Source organism: Ambystoma mexicanum, chromosome 12 (assembly GCF_040938575.1).
Source record: "Ambystoma mexicanum isolate Mex_15411 chromosome 12, UKY_AmexF1_1, whole genome shotgun sequence".
In the NCBI taxonomy this organism is placed as follows: Eukaryota; Metazoa; Chordata; class Amphibia; order Caudata; family Ambystomatidae; genus Ambystoma; species Ambystoma mexicanum.
In genome coordinates, this window is record NC_090936.1 from 437,263,344 (window position 1) to 437,279,278 (window position 15,935).

At 42.9% G+C, this 15,935-nt stretch overlaps 1 protein-coding gene across 8 annotated transcripts in view; it reads left to right on the forward strand.

Annotated features, from left to right (window-relative positions):
- Window positions 1-15,935, forward strand: part of ERC1 (ELKS/RAB6-interacting/CAST family member 1) — a 2,866,486-nt gene that overhangs the window by 1,458,429 nt on the left and 1,392,122 nt on the right. For all 8 annotated transcript variants that reach the window (XM_069628613.1, XM_069628618.1, XM_069628615.1 and 5 more), the window contains one exon: window positions 14,814-14,954. In XM_069628613.1, the coding sequence (XP_069484714.1) occupies window positions 14,814-14,954 (141 nt within the window). The remainder of the gene's footprint in view (window positions 1-14,813; window positions 14,955-15,935) is intronic.

The following is a 15,935-nucleotide window of genomic DNA, read 5'->3' on the forward strand; positions in this document are numbered from 1 at the left end:
AGCAGCTGGCCATGGGTATCCTGAGTGTGTGCAATAGTGATCTAGATACCTTAATTACCAACCCAATGAAAGTAAAGGAAGCTTTGACCCAATATGATTGGATTCGAACAATAGCAGAAATGCGTAAATTGTCCTTAGCAAAATCACTGTGCCCTATTGACAAAAATAGAGGATTCCTACCTAGGTACTGAAGGTACTTACCCAATTGGAGAATAAGGCAGTCTTTTTTTGATGTTCCGAATGAACCTAATTTATACAGGCAAAATTCTATCCAGCCTGGGTCGAACCAAACCGAAGTCATGCTGCCCAGTCTTTGGGGATCCTAAACTTGAGACACTGAGGCACCTCCTCACGGAGTTTAGGAGTACATGGGAGGTGTGGTTAATGTACCTTTTGCAATTTGTGGACAAGGTGGAAGGTTTAAATTCCAATATGTTCTGGGAAAGGATAATGGCGGGGTATGAGATCCCGCTAACCATAAATGTAGTCCAAGTCTTGAAGGTTTGTGGTTTTATTCAAAATACCATATGTCGTGAACATTGACTTACTGTTTCCCTAAAGGGATTTAAAGTCTCGAAGTTGCCTGCATTAAGGACCCATCGTAATGTGTTCCCCTCAATTGCGACAATGTAATAAATTTCCTTTTCTTCTTTTTTTCTTGCTTTCTTCTTTTCTCTCCTTATTTATTTGTTCCTCGCAATTTTTCTCTTGTTAATCAATTTTAAAAACTTGTCAATTAATTTGTAATTATTATTGATGATGCCATGATATTTTGTGAAAGCTGTATTTCGCTATATACAATAAAATAATTACAAAAAAATATATGGCATTTGCTGGAAAGCATGAATTGCCCAAAAGACCTGATGGCACTTCTAGTCCGCCATATCATAAACGAAGCATGTGTTTGCTCAGGGATTCATGGAGACGGCACCACAGTGTTTCCCGTTGAGGTGCCTTAGACAATGCTTTGTTCTAGCCCCCTTACTGTTATCTCTATATTAATGGTTTATCGGACCACTAACATGACTGTGCCAATGACTTACCCCATATTGGACAGAAGATCAGACCTGTTTTGGCCTATGCCGACGACTGTTTTACTGGTACAGACACCTCAGTCCTTACAACTTGAATGCATATACCAATGTAACAAAGCCTGCATACATGCCCGGTCAGGGGAGAGAGGGAGCCCACCCCAAACAACCAGAGGTGCCCGTGAGTATGTGTACAGCCCCACCTCCCCAAATTAACTGTGATAATGGTGCTGTCCCCACCACCAGAGAACACAGACTGGGAGAAGCTGCAACGGGAAGCAGTAGACGGAAGACACCATGCAGCAGCGGTCCGCACGTTGCCACAGGATACGGCAAGCAGCATAACGCTGGCTGCAGTAGAAAGGGACACAGTGTAGACTCTCCGGGTCAATGCGCCGTCCAGAGGCCTTATTAATGAAACTCCCACCCAGGACATTAACAGTAAAAGGCCCACCAGAAAGATTCATCAAATGGGGACTTCAGTCCCTCAGAAACTCTTTTACTTTGCGAAAGATGCTTTCGGAAAATCCCCTTTTGAAGCCTCCCTAAGCACTTAACCTGCCACACCCGCTTGAACTAGGTAAGTGATTGGACAAAGTGAGTATCCAATCCTGGGAGCTGGTGCGGTATTTAAGAAAGTGCATGTAAGCTGTACAGTGTTGGTTAGTTGGGTGAGGACAGGTGGTTAAGGATATCGGAGACCAGAGGAGGCGAAAACGAAAGTGGTGCGCAGGCTATTGGTGTGAGTGGGTCTGTGCAGTGTTTGCCTTTGAGATTAAGGTGTGTGAATTAGCGATAGAGTAGAAAGTAGTGGTAGGTGGGTGTATGGGTAGTAGCAGGAACTGATAGTTGGTAGTAGTGGCAATCGTATTGGCAGTACAGGAGAGGGTTAGTGAGAGTAGTAGCATTTGTTGCAGTATGGAAATAGTGGTAACAGTAAAGGGAGTAGAAGCTGAAGTAGTAGTGAGGAGATAAGAAGGTGATAGTAATAGAGGTATTGGTAGTAGAGTTGCAGTTGGAATAAGGAGAGTGGTAAAATCTATTGGGGGAGGTGGAAAGGCAGAGTGAGAGATTGTGGTTATTAGAGGTCAGAAATGTGAGACAGACAACTTTGTCAAGAGTTTTCAACTTTATCCATTTTATTAAATAAAAAGGTTCGATAAATGCCTCACTATCCCTACCCTTGCGAGGATTTTCCTGCCTGAAATACACTAAAGCAAAACTCTAATGAAAGGGTATCTGTCCTTCACAATTGTACTTTCAATAAAGCAACAAGGAAATTCATGGCCCTTAAAATGAATAAGTATATAGAACATAAAACCACATTCGCAATATGGCCACTCTCTCTTCTCATAACCCTTCCCCTGATCTCAGCAAGGTTTTGCTCCATGGTTCAAAAGAAATCGGGAAATCCTGGTTTGCTGCAAAGTTCCAATACAGTTCTGGAGGATTCAAATTTGATAACAAAAGTTCTGTTGTAGCCACAATGTACCAAAAGAAATTATGTTCCAACTAATCCGGTAGCAAAAACAGATTTTATGTTAGTCTTCAAGTAACAAAAACTGTCTTCATCAGGATTATTTGCCACAACTTTGATATCGACATAAGTATATTTCAACTCCTCCTGGAGTAAGAACATGTTGAAACGCCAACAATTGTCTTTGTCATGATGACTTGTCACAATTTGGATTTCAAAAGAATTAGTGTTCCAACCCGGGAGTATGAACAGGTTTAAACAACAATTGTCTTGGTCAGGATATTCTGCCACAGTTTTAGATTTAAAAAACGGTGTCTTCTCCACAGTTAGTTAAATGTGTTGTCTTGGTCAGAACCACAGTTCAGTACTCTATCTACTATTATTACCTTGTTGACTCCTGTACCATGCCTTCTACTTCCACAGCTTTGTTACATGGGTATACTCACCCGCCTGCGCAATGCTTCACAAAATAACAAACGGTGGCGTTGTGGCTTCCTGTGGTCGGGCAAACAGCCACTTTTGGCCTTCCTGCACTCACGCCATTCGAACTTGGAGATTCTGCTGCTCCGGGGAGCTTCAGGTGCAACCCAGCCACCTGGAACCTCTGGTGAGGGCACACTTCCCTCGCTGCTTCAGCTTCCCACTGCGCGACCTCTGCAACAGGGACAACTTGAGGCAAAGACCCTCTCGGGGGCTCTCTGTGGTCCTGGAGTCTTTTCTCGCCTGTAGCTTTCCACTTCAGCTGCATACACGGCCACACTTTTTCCTTCTCTCCTGCTGCCCTAAGGCCTGCACCTGAGGGGGCCTTTTAAGCCTCCAAATTTCTCTCTGTTGTAGGTCATCTTTACTAATTAGCGGACCGCTCCTACAGTAGTGCTCGTCTGCATCCCTCTTCTTCGTCCCAGAACTGTGGGAATTATGGGACTTGAAGTCCCTTTCAACAAGGTAGTTTTTATAACCTTTTCCACTTTGCTGATTTGATCTCCACTTTCTGCAATAATTCTTGAAGAAGTATCACACACCTTGTTATGCAGTTTTTGTTCGTAGGGAGGAATAAGGCTCTCTAGACTTTGCATGATTATTATTTCTAATCGCCCTTCCATTTCCCCTCTTGAGTTAGGGCAGAGTTTAGCTCTATGGGTTTGGGGATTGGTTTGTATTCTTTTCTATACCACAAGAGTGCTGACTGATTTTCCCCACATTAAGATGTTCCACATGTGGAAGGAGTGGGTGGTTGTGACAACAATTGATTATATGCTGTGGCATTTGTGATATATCTTCCCTAGGGGAAGGCAAATACTGTGTCTCACCCCACAGAGTCCTCTCACCTCCCTTTGCCTTTTCTCCTCCCAGGTGATTCTCCCACAGAACACCACCCTTATGTCTGGATCAGGAAGCGGCTGCCTTTCCCTGGCCACCTGGGAGTAGATTTTAGACAGTGGTTTAGTGAGGGATATGTAGGATTCATCTCAGGGGACAATGACGTGGTGGGTGGAGAACAGCTTAAGAGACTAGTATAATGAAGGGTCGGTTATGAGAGGGTCTGAAAGGAGTGAGAGTGACGCTGAGTTAAAGAAAGCACAATTCTTTACTCCCTGAGATTAAGTGGGGATAGCAGAGGGAAAGTTTGAAGATCCCTAGGGAGTCAGTCAACCTGGAGCCCCGGTATGAAAAACAGATGCAGGGGTTACTGATTCTAGTGCTACCAACATCCTCGAGGGGGACTTCTAGGTTAGGGAGATGGGGACAAGGCCAGGATAGAACAGAGTGGGCTGCCCTAGTGCCAAATATCCCAAGCCCTGAGAGACCAGATATCCTTGCCACAAGAGATATGGTTATCCCATCTACAAAGAATTTTAATAAACACCCTTGGACTTGCTATCACAGTCAGTGTGCTTCTTTGTGACAGGGACACCCTGTCACACCAACTTCATACAAAAGCTTGATTTGACCCTCAATGGAGCAAAGCTTCAGCAATTATGTTATCCAGACCCGATTCAGGAACATTCTAAAACTTCTTCCTTTCGGGCAATTGGTAGGAAGTTACATTTTGTGCAAGATTTTGACTACCTGGGTTTCACCTTTTGGCTCAAATCTCAATGGAGACAAACATTAAAAAGCATCTAGCAAGAATGGTGCAGGCTCTCTGTGGCATTGCCTGATTTGCAAAAATGTATAAAGCCAGTCCTATCGAGGTTTTATTAAGAATTTACAAACTCAAAACAAAGCAGTGGCAAGAGATGGAGCAGGAATATGGGGATTTACAGATAACTCCTCACTGAGTAGACGGGAAAATAAATTCTTGAAAAAAATGTTGGGCCTCCCTCAATCTGGCCCAAATTTCGCAGTACGTACCGACGTATGCCTTTTCTTGTAAATTAGTTGAAACCCATTTTTCTCTGGTTGAGAGTGGGAGCAATGAGAAAACTGTGCTCACAAAAACCATACTGAACTATACTTTAAGTTTGGAGGGAAATTGTTTTAATATACCATGGCTCTCCCAGATTAAGCGCTCCCTAACCAGTGTTCATGCAGAACCTTACTTTAGGAACCCATGCATAACTAAAATGCAAACTATTGAAACCATAAAGAATAGTTCTATATAATAAGTATTCTAAGTAGAGAAGAAGGGGAACTGAGTAAACCGTCTAATAAAAGACATATTGGGCCTCATTACGACCCTGGCGGAATGGGTTTAATGGCGCCGGTAGAGCTGCCGGTGCCGCTAAACCGCCTATTCCGCCCTATTACGAGGACCCCTTGCGGGTCCCGCTCTGGACGTCTGATCAGACCAGACGTCCTTTACGGGTCCCGCGAGGGGACCAGCATGCTAACAACGGGCCCGTCATTAGCATGCTCCACATTCCCATTGAGCCCTATGGGGGCTCAAATGGGAATGGGAATGGGGATGGTCCGGATCGGGGTTCCCTGAATGGGGAAATACCGGGCCCTCCAAAGTCGGAATAGCCCGGTATTTCCCCATACAGGGACTAAGGACCCGAGTTTGGAGGCAGCCATGCCTGTTTTAAGGAAGGGCATGGCTGCCTCCAAACTCGTAATGAGGGCCATTATCTTTACTTCTGCCCACATCCCAGGCTATTTAATATGGTCTAAACATAATCACGATAGAATTGTGATCACAAGAACCCATACTCCTACGTCCCGTCCCCTTTCCTCCATACTGTATGGGCATCCCTCTCTAGGGAAGGGAAAAGGTAACCTTTTTACCAGAGAAAATTGTCCTCCCATTTAAATTGAGATGTGTGCAGGGCCATGGCCCTGGGACCAGGCGCTCCCCTGACTCCACCCACCGCTGGGATGGGTGAAGCCGCACTCAATGCAGCCTACCAATAAACGCCTCAATGCCAAGAATAGGCAGGCGGAGGGGAACCTCCTCATTCTGTCGGTTCACCCTCAGCCGCATTCATCAGTTATAGCTGTGGCCTACCTTTACTCCAAGCCACAGTCTTAGTCATTGGCACCCACCTCAGCACTCGTAGGGAAGGAGGAGAAGCTGTTGTATTCCTATGGCAAAAAGATTTACTCTAATGCCACTCCCTATCTGCGCCAGGCCAATGCTGACGCTATGCTGGGTGCAGTGGATCAAAAGCTGTGGCGGGAGATTGCAGATTTCCTCCAAGAGCTCCCTGCGCATAGTCAAGTGCGCTTTAGGGCCGGATTGGCAGATGCCAAAATCGTGTCCCAAGATATTATGGAATCCACACTCACATCGACACCGCAGGTAGGGCATTCAGTATTGCCACAGATAAATAGGAGGACAGCTTTGCTCAAGGTGACCAAGTTTAACCCTGATGTGCAGAAGCGCATTCTAGACCTGTGGTTTGAGGGAAAGGGATGTGTTCCACTCGCCTACGGATGAGGAAATGGACAAAAAGAAAAATAGCTCTCAGACAGCGGAGTCCTTGTCAATCCTGACAAAGTCGGCGCCCAAGGCCTATAGCCAGAGCCACCAACACTCAGACAAAGCCTGTACATTCGGCTTTCAGGAGCGGTGCGCTAGACACCCCGACCAGTCTCTTAGCCAGAACAGGCGCAAGCAACACAAATCCTCCAACAAGGGTTTTTTCCAGTCCCCCTCCCAGGCACCAGCCTCAGAGGGAAAGAAGTTGTGATGTCATCCAGATCCACAAGTCTCTCTGCACAAATGAACAATAGGCTGTAGGCCACATACCTGGTTGACACCAGTCGCACCTTGACACTCGTTCCTCCACCTGCTCCCTTCCTTGGTGCGGTATCGGGCGGGTGTCCGTAATGTCTGGCACGGCGGCCATATTGTCAAGCTGCCTTCCAGGTGCCTGTGTCGTGTTGCTTGGCTCAGTGGGCCAAGCCTCGTCCAGGACTCTTGAGTGTGCCTATTGACTCTGCTCTTCAAGCTGAGACCTGGTAGGAGTTTCGCCCTGGGCGGATTTGTCCTTAGTTCTGCGTATAGGCGCCCCCTTGGACATGTTGCTGGTACTAGGGAGTGGCCCCTCTGGTGTAGACCCGGTAAAAGAAACTTCCGGCCCCTCAGCACTGTCACCGGCAGGATGCACTGACCCTTCGGCCTGCCGGCTGTTAGCTGACTTAGCCTCGGTACTTGTGCTGGTATGAGAATCTAAGCAGTTCTCCCACGCTAGTGAGTCCTTGGAAAGGAGTCTCCCTTGCGGGGTGCACTGGAAAAGAGTAGCTCTACCTTGGGCCTGGATTGGTGATTGACAAAGTCCTTCATGTCCTCTGGAGGCGATCTCTGAAATAGCTCCCTCCACTTGGCTAGTCTTTTCTTCAGGGACCTCGAGGAAAGCGCGTTGCACGCGGTACAAGCTTGCCAGCCATGGTCTGGTTCAAGGCAACGAAGGCAGAGGGCGTGGGGGTCTGAACTTGGAAAGTCCCCGTCGCAGCATGGACACCTGCTAAACTCTGTAGAAGTCGACATAGCGGGGAGGAGCATGACGCCTAAGGACAGAGTACCTGAAAGACAGAAGAGAAGAAGTATCTGCGCATGGAATTACTTGGCCGAAGCCAAATCCAGGACCGCTGGTGAATTCGGCCTGTTCCCATCAACACGGAAAAGGGGACTGAGGTGTGGCACCAGAGGGCGGAGTGAGGGCAGCGCATGCTCCCAGAGCTGCAACCCTCTAAATTTAAAGCGGAAGAAGTTTTTTCTGGTGAAAAAGGCACTGTCTGCCGTCCCTAGGAAGGGACGCCCTTGCAGTATGGAGGAAAGGGGACGGGACGTAAGAGTATGTATGTAAGAATAATTTTCCCTTAATGTTAATGGATTCAACAACTTTTGCTCAATGAAAATATTTGGCATCTGAGACTCATCCTCTCCTTCCCAGCACCCACCCAGATATCAAGTCGACATGGGTGTCTAGCAGGGATTTGGCCACCCTCACCTACCTTCTTATTGGCTAAAATGCCACACGCACTCTATAACTCTATAAAAAAAACGGTGATTTATACTAGGGACTGATTACAGCATAAATGCTTCATAATACATGCCAGGTAGTCAGGAGTGGATGAGGTTTAGCTTTGCTGAGTTGGCGCGATGCGCAAACTCCATTTTAGTGGGAGTGAAATTTAGGTAGGTGCTATGAGTTAAGGTGATTGGATAAGCGTGAGCCAGCATTGCAGGTGTGACGTGTTTGGCACAGCAGACTTTTAAGTATGATTGTCTCATCTGCTTTTTGATGAAGATCTGATGCATGGGGGTCATTGAGTAGAGCTCCTAGAAGCCGAACGTATATATTAAAGATTACTTGTGCCTTAGAGGACACCACATGACTGGGTTGCACACCAATCAGAAATGCCACATCTGGACATGCAGGGCCTGTTCAATATTTAGGAAGCGCATCAGTTCATCTTGGAGCCCAAGAAGCCCATATGTCAGTATAGTAGTGTGATTAGTTGTGTAGTCAACTTTGTTGGAGGCTGAAGGAAGCTCAAGTAGGACCAGTGTACATGAATCCCCTTTGTTTGTATAGTGTACATTATCAATAGCCTGTTTGGTTGCTGTTTTGTGCCACATCTGGGTCTGAACAGAGATTGCTATCAACGAGGAGAACCTTGTGTTGCAAAATCAAACTGTAAAAAATAATGCATCATTAGAGTTCTTCACAAATTGGCAACTTCGCAAGTGACTTTGAATACTGCAAATACCGCTATAACAATGATTGTGACGGATGAATAGTTGAGATACAGAAGTAAAGTGAGAGTCGATTATGTGATGGAAGCGCTTGATAAACAATATAAAAGCCAAACTCCTAATTCAGCGGAAGTCCTAATCCTCGGCGATGAAGTCTGAGCTCAGGTGGATATTTTACACAAAATCACAATGCATGACAACCAATCAGCTGTAAGTGAAGCAGCGACTAATACTTACATGCCCACGGTTAATGAATGCAATACGAGGAGTATTAAATAAACATGTACTTCCAGTACCGAGTCATTTGAATACAGATCATAATCCAGAATTGGAGCCTTCCAATGGTAGTCGTGAGAATGAATGATCACTGGACCAGGAAACTACTCCGAACGAGAGGTGTCAAAACTCCAAAAAACGTAAACGAGATCTACTCACCCTAATGTCAACCATCACGATTGCCTTAACACCATTCATGAAATTATATGAGAATTTAAATGATACTCTAAATGACCATACTACGTTACAAGCAATGATGCATTCTAAACTTGTTTTCTTGGAAAGATATGTAACTGCTCATGTTCAAGATGCTTCTTCCCACTCATTGCAAATAAATCAAAGAAATGAATCATTTAAACATTCATTTAGTCAGCAGCTTTCTTGTTCAACAGGTTCTCAGACAATCATGATTGCACCACAAGTAGATCTAACCATGGAGTCGGCGAATAAAAGTGCTTCTTGTTCTGCCTTTGATGATGTGGCTCCTGCTTTCAAGCCAACCAAAAGGACCGACGTGTGTTGTATCTGAACATGTTGTGAATGCTGTTGAAGCTAACATCGCTAACAGAGTTCAAGTGCAAAATATGCCTTTTTTACATCTTCAAAATGAAAAAAAGTGCAAAGGACTGAAACGTTACAGAAAGTGAAACAAAATTCTAAGGTAATGTAACTTGGTCAAACATTGGTCCCTGAGTTGGTTCAAACAAAAGCAAAAACAGAAATGCCCAGACCAGCGCCAAGAATGCTAAAGGTGAAAAAGACAAAAAACAAGACTTTTGAACTGATGTTAACAAACTCGAACACTAACGATCAACAGTGCTTACCAGTGAGAAGGAAATGAGTCCAACAACACAAGTATTGCTGAATCTCTCAACATACTCAGTGTACCACTCAACTAGCGACTTATACCACGTCCGAGAGTTGCAGGATCCTATGAGTGTTCTAGAAGATGGAATTCTACACTCAAGATGCGAGCCATCTCAGCCATTTTTGCCACCCTTTCTGGCCATGGTGGAAAAAAGGAAAAGATGCAACTTAAACTGTGATCAACGAGAACGAGCTAGGAGATTAAGAGAATAACTGAACCAGAAATGACTCCTGAAATACAAGTAGTGACTCCAAGCGTTAATCCAAATTACACCTGACCGGCCAAAACGGATTCAGATAGTAGATCTTCGGGTCCGAGAAACAAAAATGGTACTTGGGATCAAAAAATGGTTACATTATTTAAATCAGTGGCTCAACAAAGGGTGCCGCGCCGAGTGGAGAAACCAAACGGAATCACATCTCAGCAGATGATTCGAAATCAAGATGACTCACAAGCAAATGAGATGACCAGCAGGTCGATCATCAAAATAGTGGCTTTTGACTCTGCAAGTGTTCGATTAAATTAAATCAAAAATTCCTTGTCACGAAATCTACATTTACGAACATTCAAACTGGAACGAATACTAGATACAGAGAATCTGTTAATTCGGAATAGAAGAGCAGTATTGGAACACTTTGATCATATCCCTAACTTGCGTTCACTAACTTCAAGATATCTAAAAACCATTGAGTTTGTTGATAACCAAAGAACAGATCAAATATACTTGCATATCACCTCTCCAATAATAAAAACCATGCTTGTTGCTGCAACCGAAAATGTCCAATTGTTCGGATTCGACTTGAGGGATGATCAAGTAATGCCTGATGAAAGACCATCACAAACTGACACTGCTTCATGGCATAAGATGTGGTCAAAATAGAGAGGATCAAGCGAACTCTGAAACTATAAAATATTGAGATCCATTGCAAGTTGGATGAGTTCCTTTAGGTCCAATACAGAAATTGAATGTAACATTTCAAACTACCTCCTCTATCCGTAGCATCAATTTGAAGTATACCCATTCAACTGCTAGAACCCTTATTGAAAAACAAGATTGGTCGTGCCTGTCAAGACATAAACAGCACAGAAAAAACTGTACAACCCAGAAATCTACTGGTGACTGTAATTCGAACTTCAGACACATTAGATGCAAGATCTCGACATTTAAAACTAGCTTCATGGAATACACGTGGACATAAGCAACTCAGGAAAAAAGTGACATCAATTTTAGTGAGTTTGACGTGATTTGCCTACAAGAGACTTGGCTATGTACTAAACCATCTTTAGACTGCTTTGAGATCTCAATAAGTGAAGTGGGTAAGGGGCAAAAAGGGCGACCATCATCAGGATTACTGACGGCAATAAAATCAGTCAGTCCTTTAAGAAAGAAGTATCAAAAAGTATGTGTCCACAGGAAATTATAATTGAACGGGAAACAAATATGAATCCCCAAGCAATTGAGACTGCAGTGAAAGTAGTATTGATAAACGTGTACTGGAATCCAGCTCTGGTATCAAAGGACAAGTTCATCGACCATATAGCTGAGCTAATCGATGATGCATCTATAAATCGGAAGATTGGCTATGTAATCGTCTGAGGAGACTTAAACACCTCATGTATAACTAATAATGTGGTAACTCAAAACACAGCCCACAATGTTGCCATATCATCTAGAGCAACTTTGTGGAACAACTTGATGGCGAATAAAGAAATGGTCATGCAAAATGGGAACTTAAAACAAGACAACCCTCTGAAAATATGGGAAGGGATGGGATTCTCTTCTATAATTCACTTTGTTTCGTGACTTTTCATACCACTAGTAACATTTATGATAGTAACAAGAGAAAGTGACCATCATTCACTTTGTATGGAATGGTCGGGATCTACGACTATAGTCCGCAAATGCATGTCAGCTGATTTACAAGTGAGTAATGAGGGTCGAAGATTGAAAATAACACCGAATGCCATATAAAAAATGTGGCAACAGATCCCAAACATGAAAACTCGATGGTAGATTACAGTCCTCTGTTAGAACCACACCACTGTAATACAATAAACAGACAAGGGTTACCAAATCCACATCTCCATACTTATAATCAGGAGTTAGTAAATCGGCGGAAAAAAATTATCAAGATCCACAGAGGACTCAGAACATTTTCGACTTGGAAAAAAAAAAAACTTCAGACTTTGGTTGCTTTCTATGAAACGTGCGATATATCAAGCTGACTCCAAAGCCATGTTGAAAACCTTGGTGAGTAAGAACACCAAGAATTTCTGGACCTTAATTAAATCGGTCCAAGTGCAACCAGCGGGAAATCAATAAAATCCGGTTGATGAAGCCAGATGGATGCAGCATTTTGAGAAAGCATGCACTGCACCTCATTTATCAGGGAAATTGATGTTCGGAATGAAGGTAAGGAGCAATGGGTTATGCCAACTATTCAAGATGATATTTGCTATCAAATTAGTCGACTAAATAACTCCAGAGCACCAGGGCCAGATGGTCTCACTAACCTCATGTTAAAAGAATATCCGAATGAGTGGGTGGCTTTCATATACACCTTGTTAATGCGAATATCGGTAAGGCATCCAATACATCTTTCATGGAAAAAGGCGATAATTGTTACCATCTTCAAAGAAGGGAATGGGGATGATCCAAGAAATGATCGCCCTATCGCACTTTTAGATGTTAGAGGTAAACTGGAAGGTGCGATAATTTTGTATCACTTTTGTACATGATCCGTGACATCAGGAGTTAATGACCCTCTCCAAACTGGATTCGTTAGATGCATAGGAACATCCGCCAACATCCTCATCAACGCGTTAAAAAGTCGAGCACAAAGTAAAAAAGCCAAAGTATTCATGGCATTCATCGATTTGGTACAAGCTAAAATATTGTGGAACAAATTGAAAGCAAAGAAATGTCCACCTTCTATTCTTGAACCAATAATTGCCTTGCATCAAAACACTTCATTGTACGTTCCACTGAATAAGAAAGGGTTGCTATTGAAATAGTTAGAGCACGTGGAGTCAAAAAAGGCTGCCCCATTGCCTCAACCTTATTCACCTTCTTTCTGGCTGACCTGAAGAACACTGACTTTGGCATAAGAACCTTTCCCCTGGCTTTTGAAGGAGTATCCGTACCTCGCCTAATTTATGCAGATGACATTGTCTTAATAGACCTGACGCCAGTAAGACTGCAACAGCAGTTAAACAGCTTGCAAACATTCATAAGCGAGAAGAATCTTGAAATAAGCAAGACAAAGACCAACATTTTGACATTTGGCAATTCGAATAGAGGGCAAAACGCCCACTCCTGGAGTCTTGATGGAGAGAAAATCAAACAAGTAACAACATTCAAGTACCTAGGAGCGTGGCTGAGTGACACCACTTCTGAAAAGCCCATGGTGAGTCACCTAAAAGTGACCGCTAAGGCCTTGTCCAGTCAGGCCATTGCAGTAAATCAGATGTATGGACGATTTTTCATTCTACCCGTCATCACATTTTACCGCTCCAAAGTAGTTCCCACGTTATCTTATGGAGTCGATATGTTCTGGAAAAATCGTGGATTTCACTAGAGAGCCTCTTCTGGAAAAAAAAGTTCTGGTCTTGGCCTTCCTCAATCGGTGCCAATGCAAATAATAAGACGAGAGCTGGGTCTGTCATCATTTAAGTCAACTGTTCTATGGAACAGTCTGAATGTATTCAGGAAATGCTTTGCACCAGGACATCCTGAGATTCTGGAAATGATGCGTAAGAAAATTATAGCATCCCAGATGGTGGTATTACAACATTGGAGGGAAAATATTTGTCAGGAGTTGAAAGAAATTGGAAGTTCTTTAGAAGAGCTAATTGCCAATCCTATGCGAGGTAAAAAGAAATTAAGATTATTCGACTGGATTCAAACATTGGAGTCTAGGACGATTTCAATCTTTCAAACATTTCTGGAGAAGGTCGCCGATTGGACACCATTTGTGACTACCTGAAGCAATTCCCTAATAAAAAATTAAGAGATCAATTCCTGCGCACACAAATCAGTTTACAGCCAACAAATTAAGTGAGATTCATTCGAAAGCTATGTGCGAGTAACTCCTGTCGCTATTGCAAAAATACATTGGAGTGTGAAACCCTGAAGCGTTGGACAATTTTTTTGTCCTGCTCTGGTTGCGAGGCGTGCCACCTTTTTCCATCATTTATCTACTGACTTTCAAAAACCGGATTTGGAGGCTTGCTGGTCAACACTGATTACAGGAAATGAAACAACTCACGTGATTGCGTTGATAACATTTTTAGAACCGTTATTCTTGGACCAATAAAGAGACAGATAATATCCGGTCCGGCAAAAGTCGTACGTTTTAAGAAAGATGGAACAAGAAATTTGGAAGTCACAACATTGTAGTGCGATGAACTGATTTGGCAGAAATGTTTGAAGATGATTGTGCCTTGTTGTTTTATTTGGATTTTGATGTTGCCGTTAGTTTGCTAAAAACATTGTCATGTACAATTTAAATGCAAATAAAAAAGAAATTAAAAAATAATGTAATGTTAGTGGCATGAAGCATGTAATACTTGTGATTGGTTCATTTGAGTAATGCTAAGATGTTGTCAAGTTCAATGGTAGTGATGCGTCTGAAGCTTGAGCCTTGTGGTAAAGTGCTTAGGGAGATAGGTAGCTGCTGGATTAGTGGAGGTGGTTTTGTCAAAGTGTGTTCTGATTTTCGAGAGCTTGTCAATGAAGTTGTTGATATTGTTGCATTTCTTTATTGATGAAGAATTAGTGTTTCTGAGAGGGTGCTGCAAAAACACTTTACACCCTAGAACGAGTACTCTGCTTTTGTTTGCCTCCTCTAATATTGTTGCTGTTTAATGAGGCTTTCATGCTTTTAATTGGGGCTTTGCGTGTTTTGATGGGATTACATTTTGATGTTTTATGCCAGATATCTTCTTGATTTGTCAAGGGGCTACCTTAAATTTTACAACTTCTTATTGTCTCTCCCCCTTTGTGTTGATGTGTAGGCATCCTTGTTGGATCTAAAGGAGCATGCTTCATCTTTAGCATCTACAGGCTTGAAGAAGGACTCCAGGTTAAAGACACTGGAAATTGCTCTTGAGCAAAGGAAAGAAGAGTGCCAAAAACTGGAGACCCAAATGAAGAAGGTTGGTTTCTTAGCCTGAACTATTTCCCGTTACCTCTGTTTTTGGTTTCAGTTAACAGAACTAGCCCATCTTTGGTGGAGAGAAATACAGCAAATGAACGAAAAATCTATACTCTGCTAGACTACTCCAGGGAATGGCCGAAATGCAGCGAGCGCTTCAGGTGGAAGATGCAATAGCCCAACTACCATTTTCTTGGTAGAAATATTCTATATGCAAAACATCTGTGATAGTACACTACCAAAGGTACACTGGGGCATACCTTAAGCGAGCCACCCCAGAACACAGCCAAAACAACAAATAGAATCACTTGGTGAATAACTCTAATTATGAAAACAAAATTCTCAAAAACGACAGCATAATACAAAGGCCACAGATACCATAGTACATTCATGCATATAATGATCCCATATTACAATATATAAAGACATGATTGTGAAATGAATGTATTGTACAAACAGTAAGTTCATTCCTATTTGTTGAAACATACAAAGTCCTACAATGTCAACTGCTAATAATAGTACTGACCAATCTCTGGAAAACCAAGCTCTACATGTTTCAGGCCCCCTAACATTTCTTAAAACGAATTTCAGTACACATTCGCAATCAATAATACTGCACATATTTAAAGTATATTGCACATACTCCCATTTCATCTCAAATGCAATATTGAACAGATTTAGATTATAATGCAATCGGTGGTCACAGTATCATTGCACCTTGTCCATAGTATGTAACATCCGTTTTTTCACCACCCAGACTGATTGCACATTGCTCACAATCTTGAACAAACATAATATGTTCTATCCAGTTGCTTATGGGGTGAATCATTTTTTTTCACCATTTCATCAAATCACTCCTTCCTATTTTGAGACGACATTCTTTGTGCTCACATATGTGTTGTCCACTGAGGAAGTCAATTTGTTGTTTTAGTCCGACTAGTAAAACATAATTACCAATGTATAGAATCTTTTCACAATAATG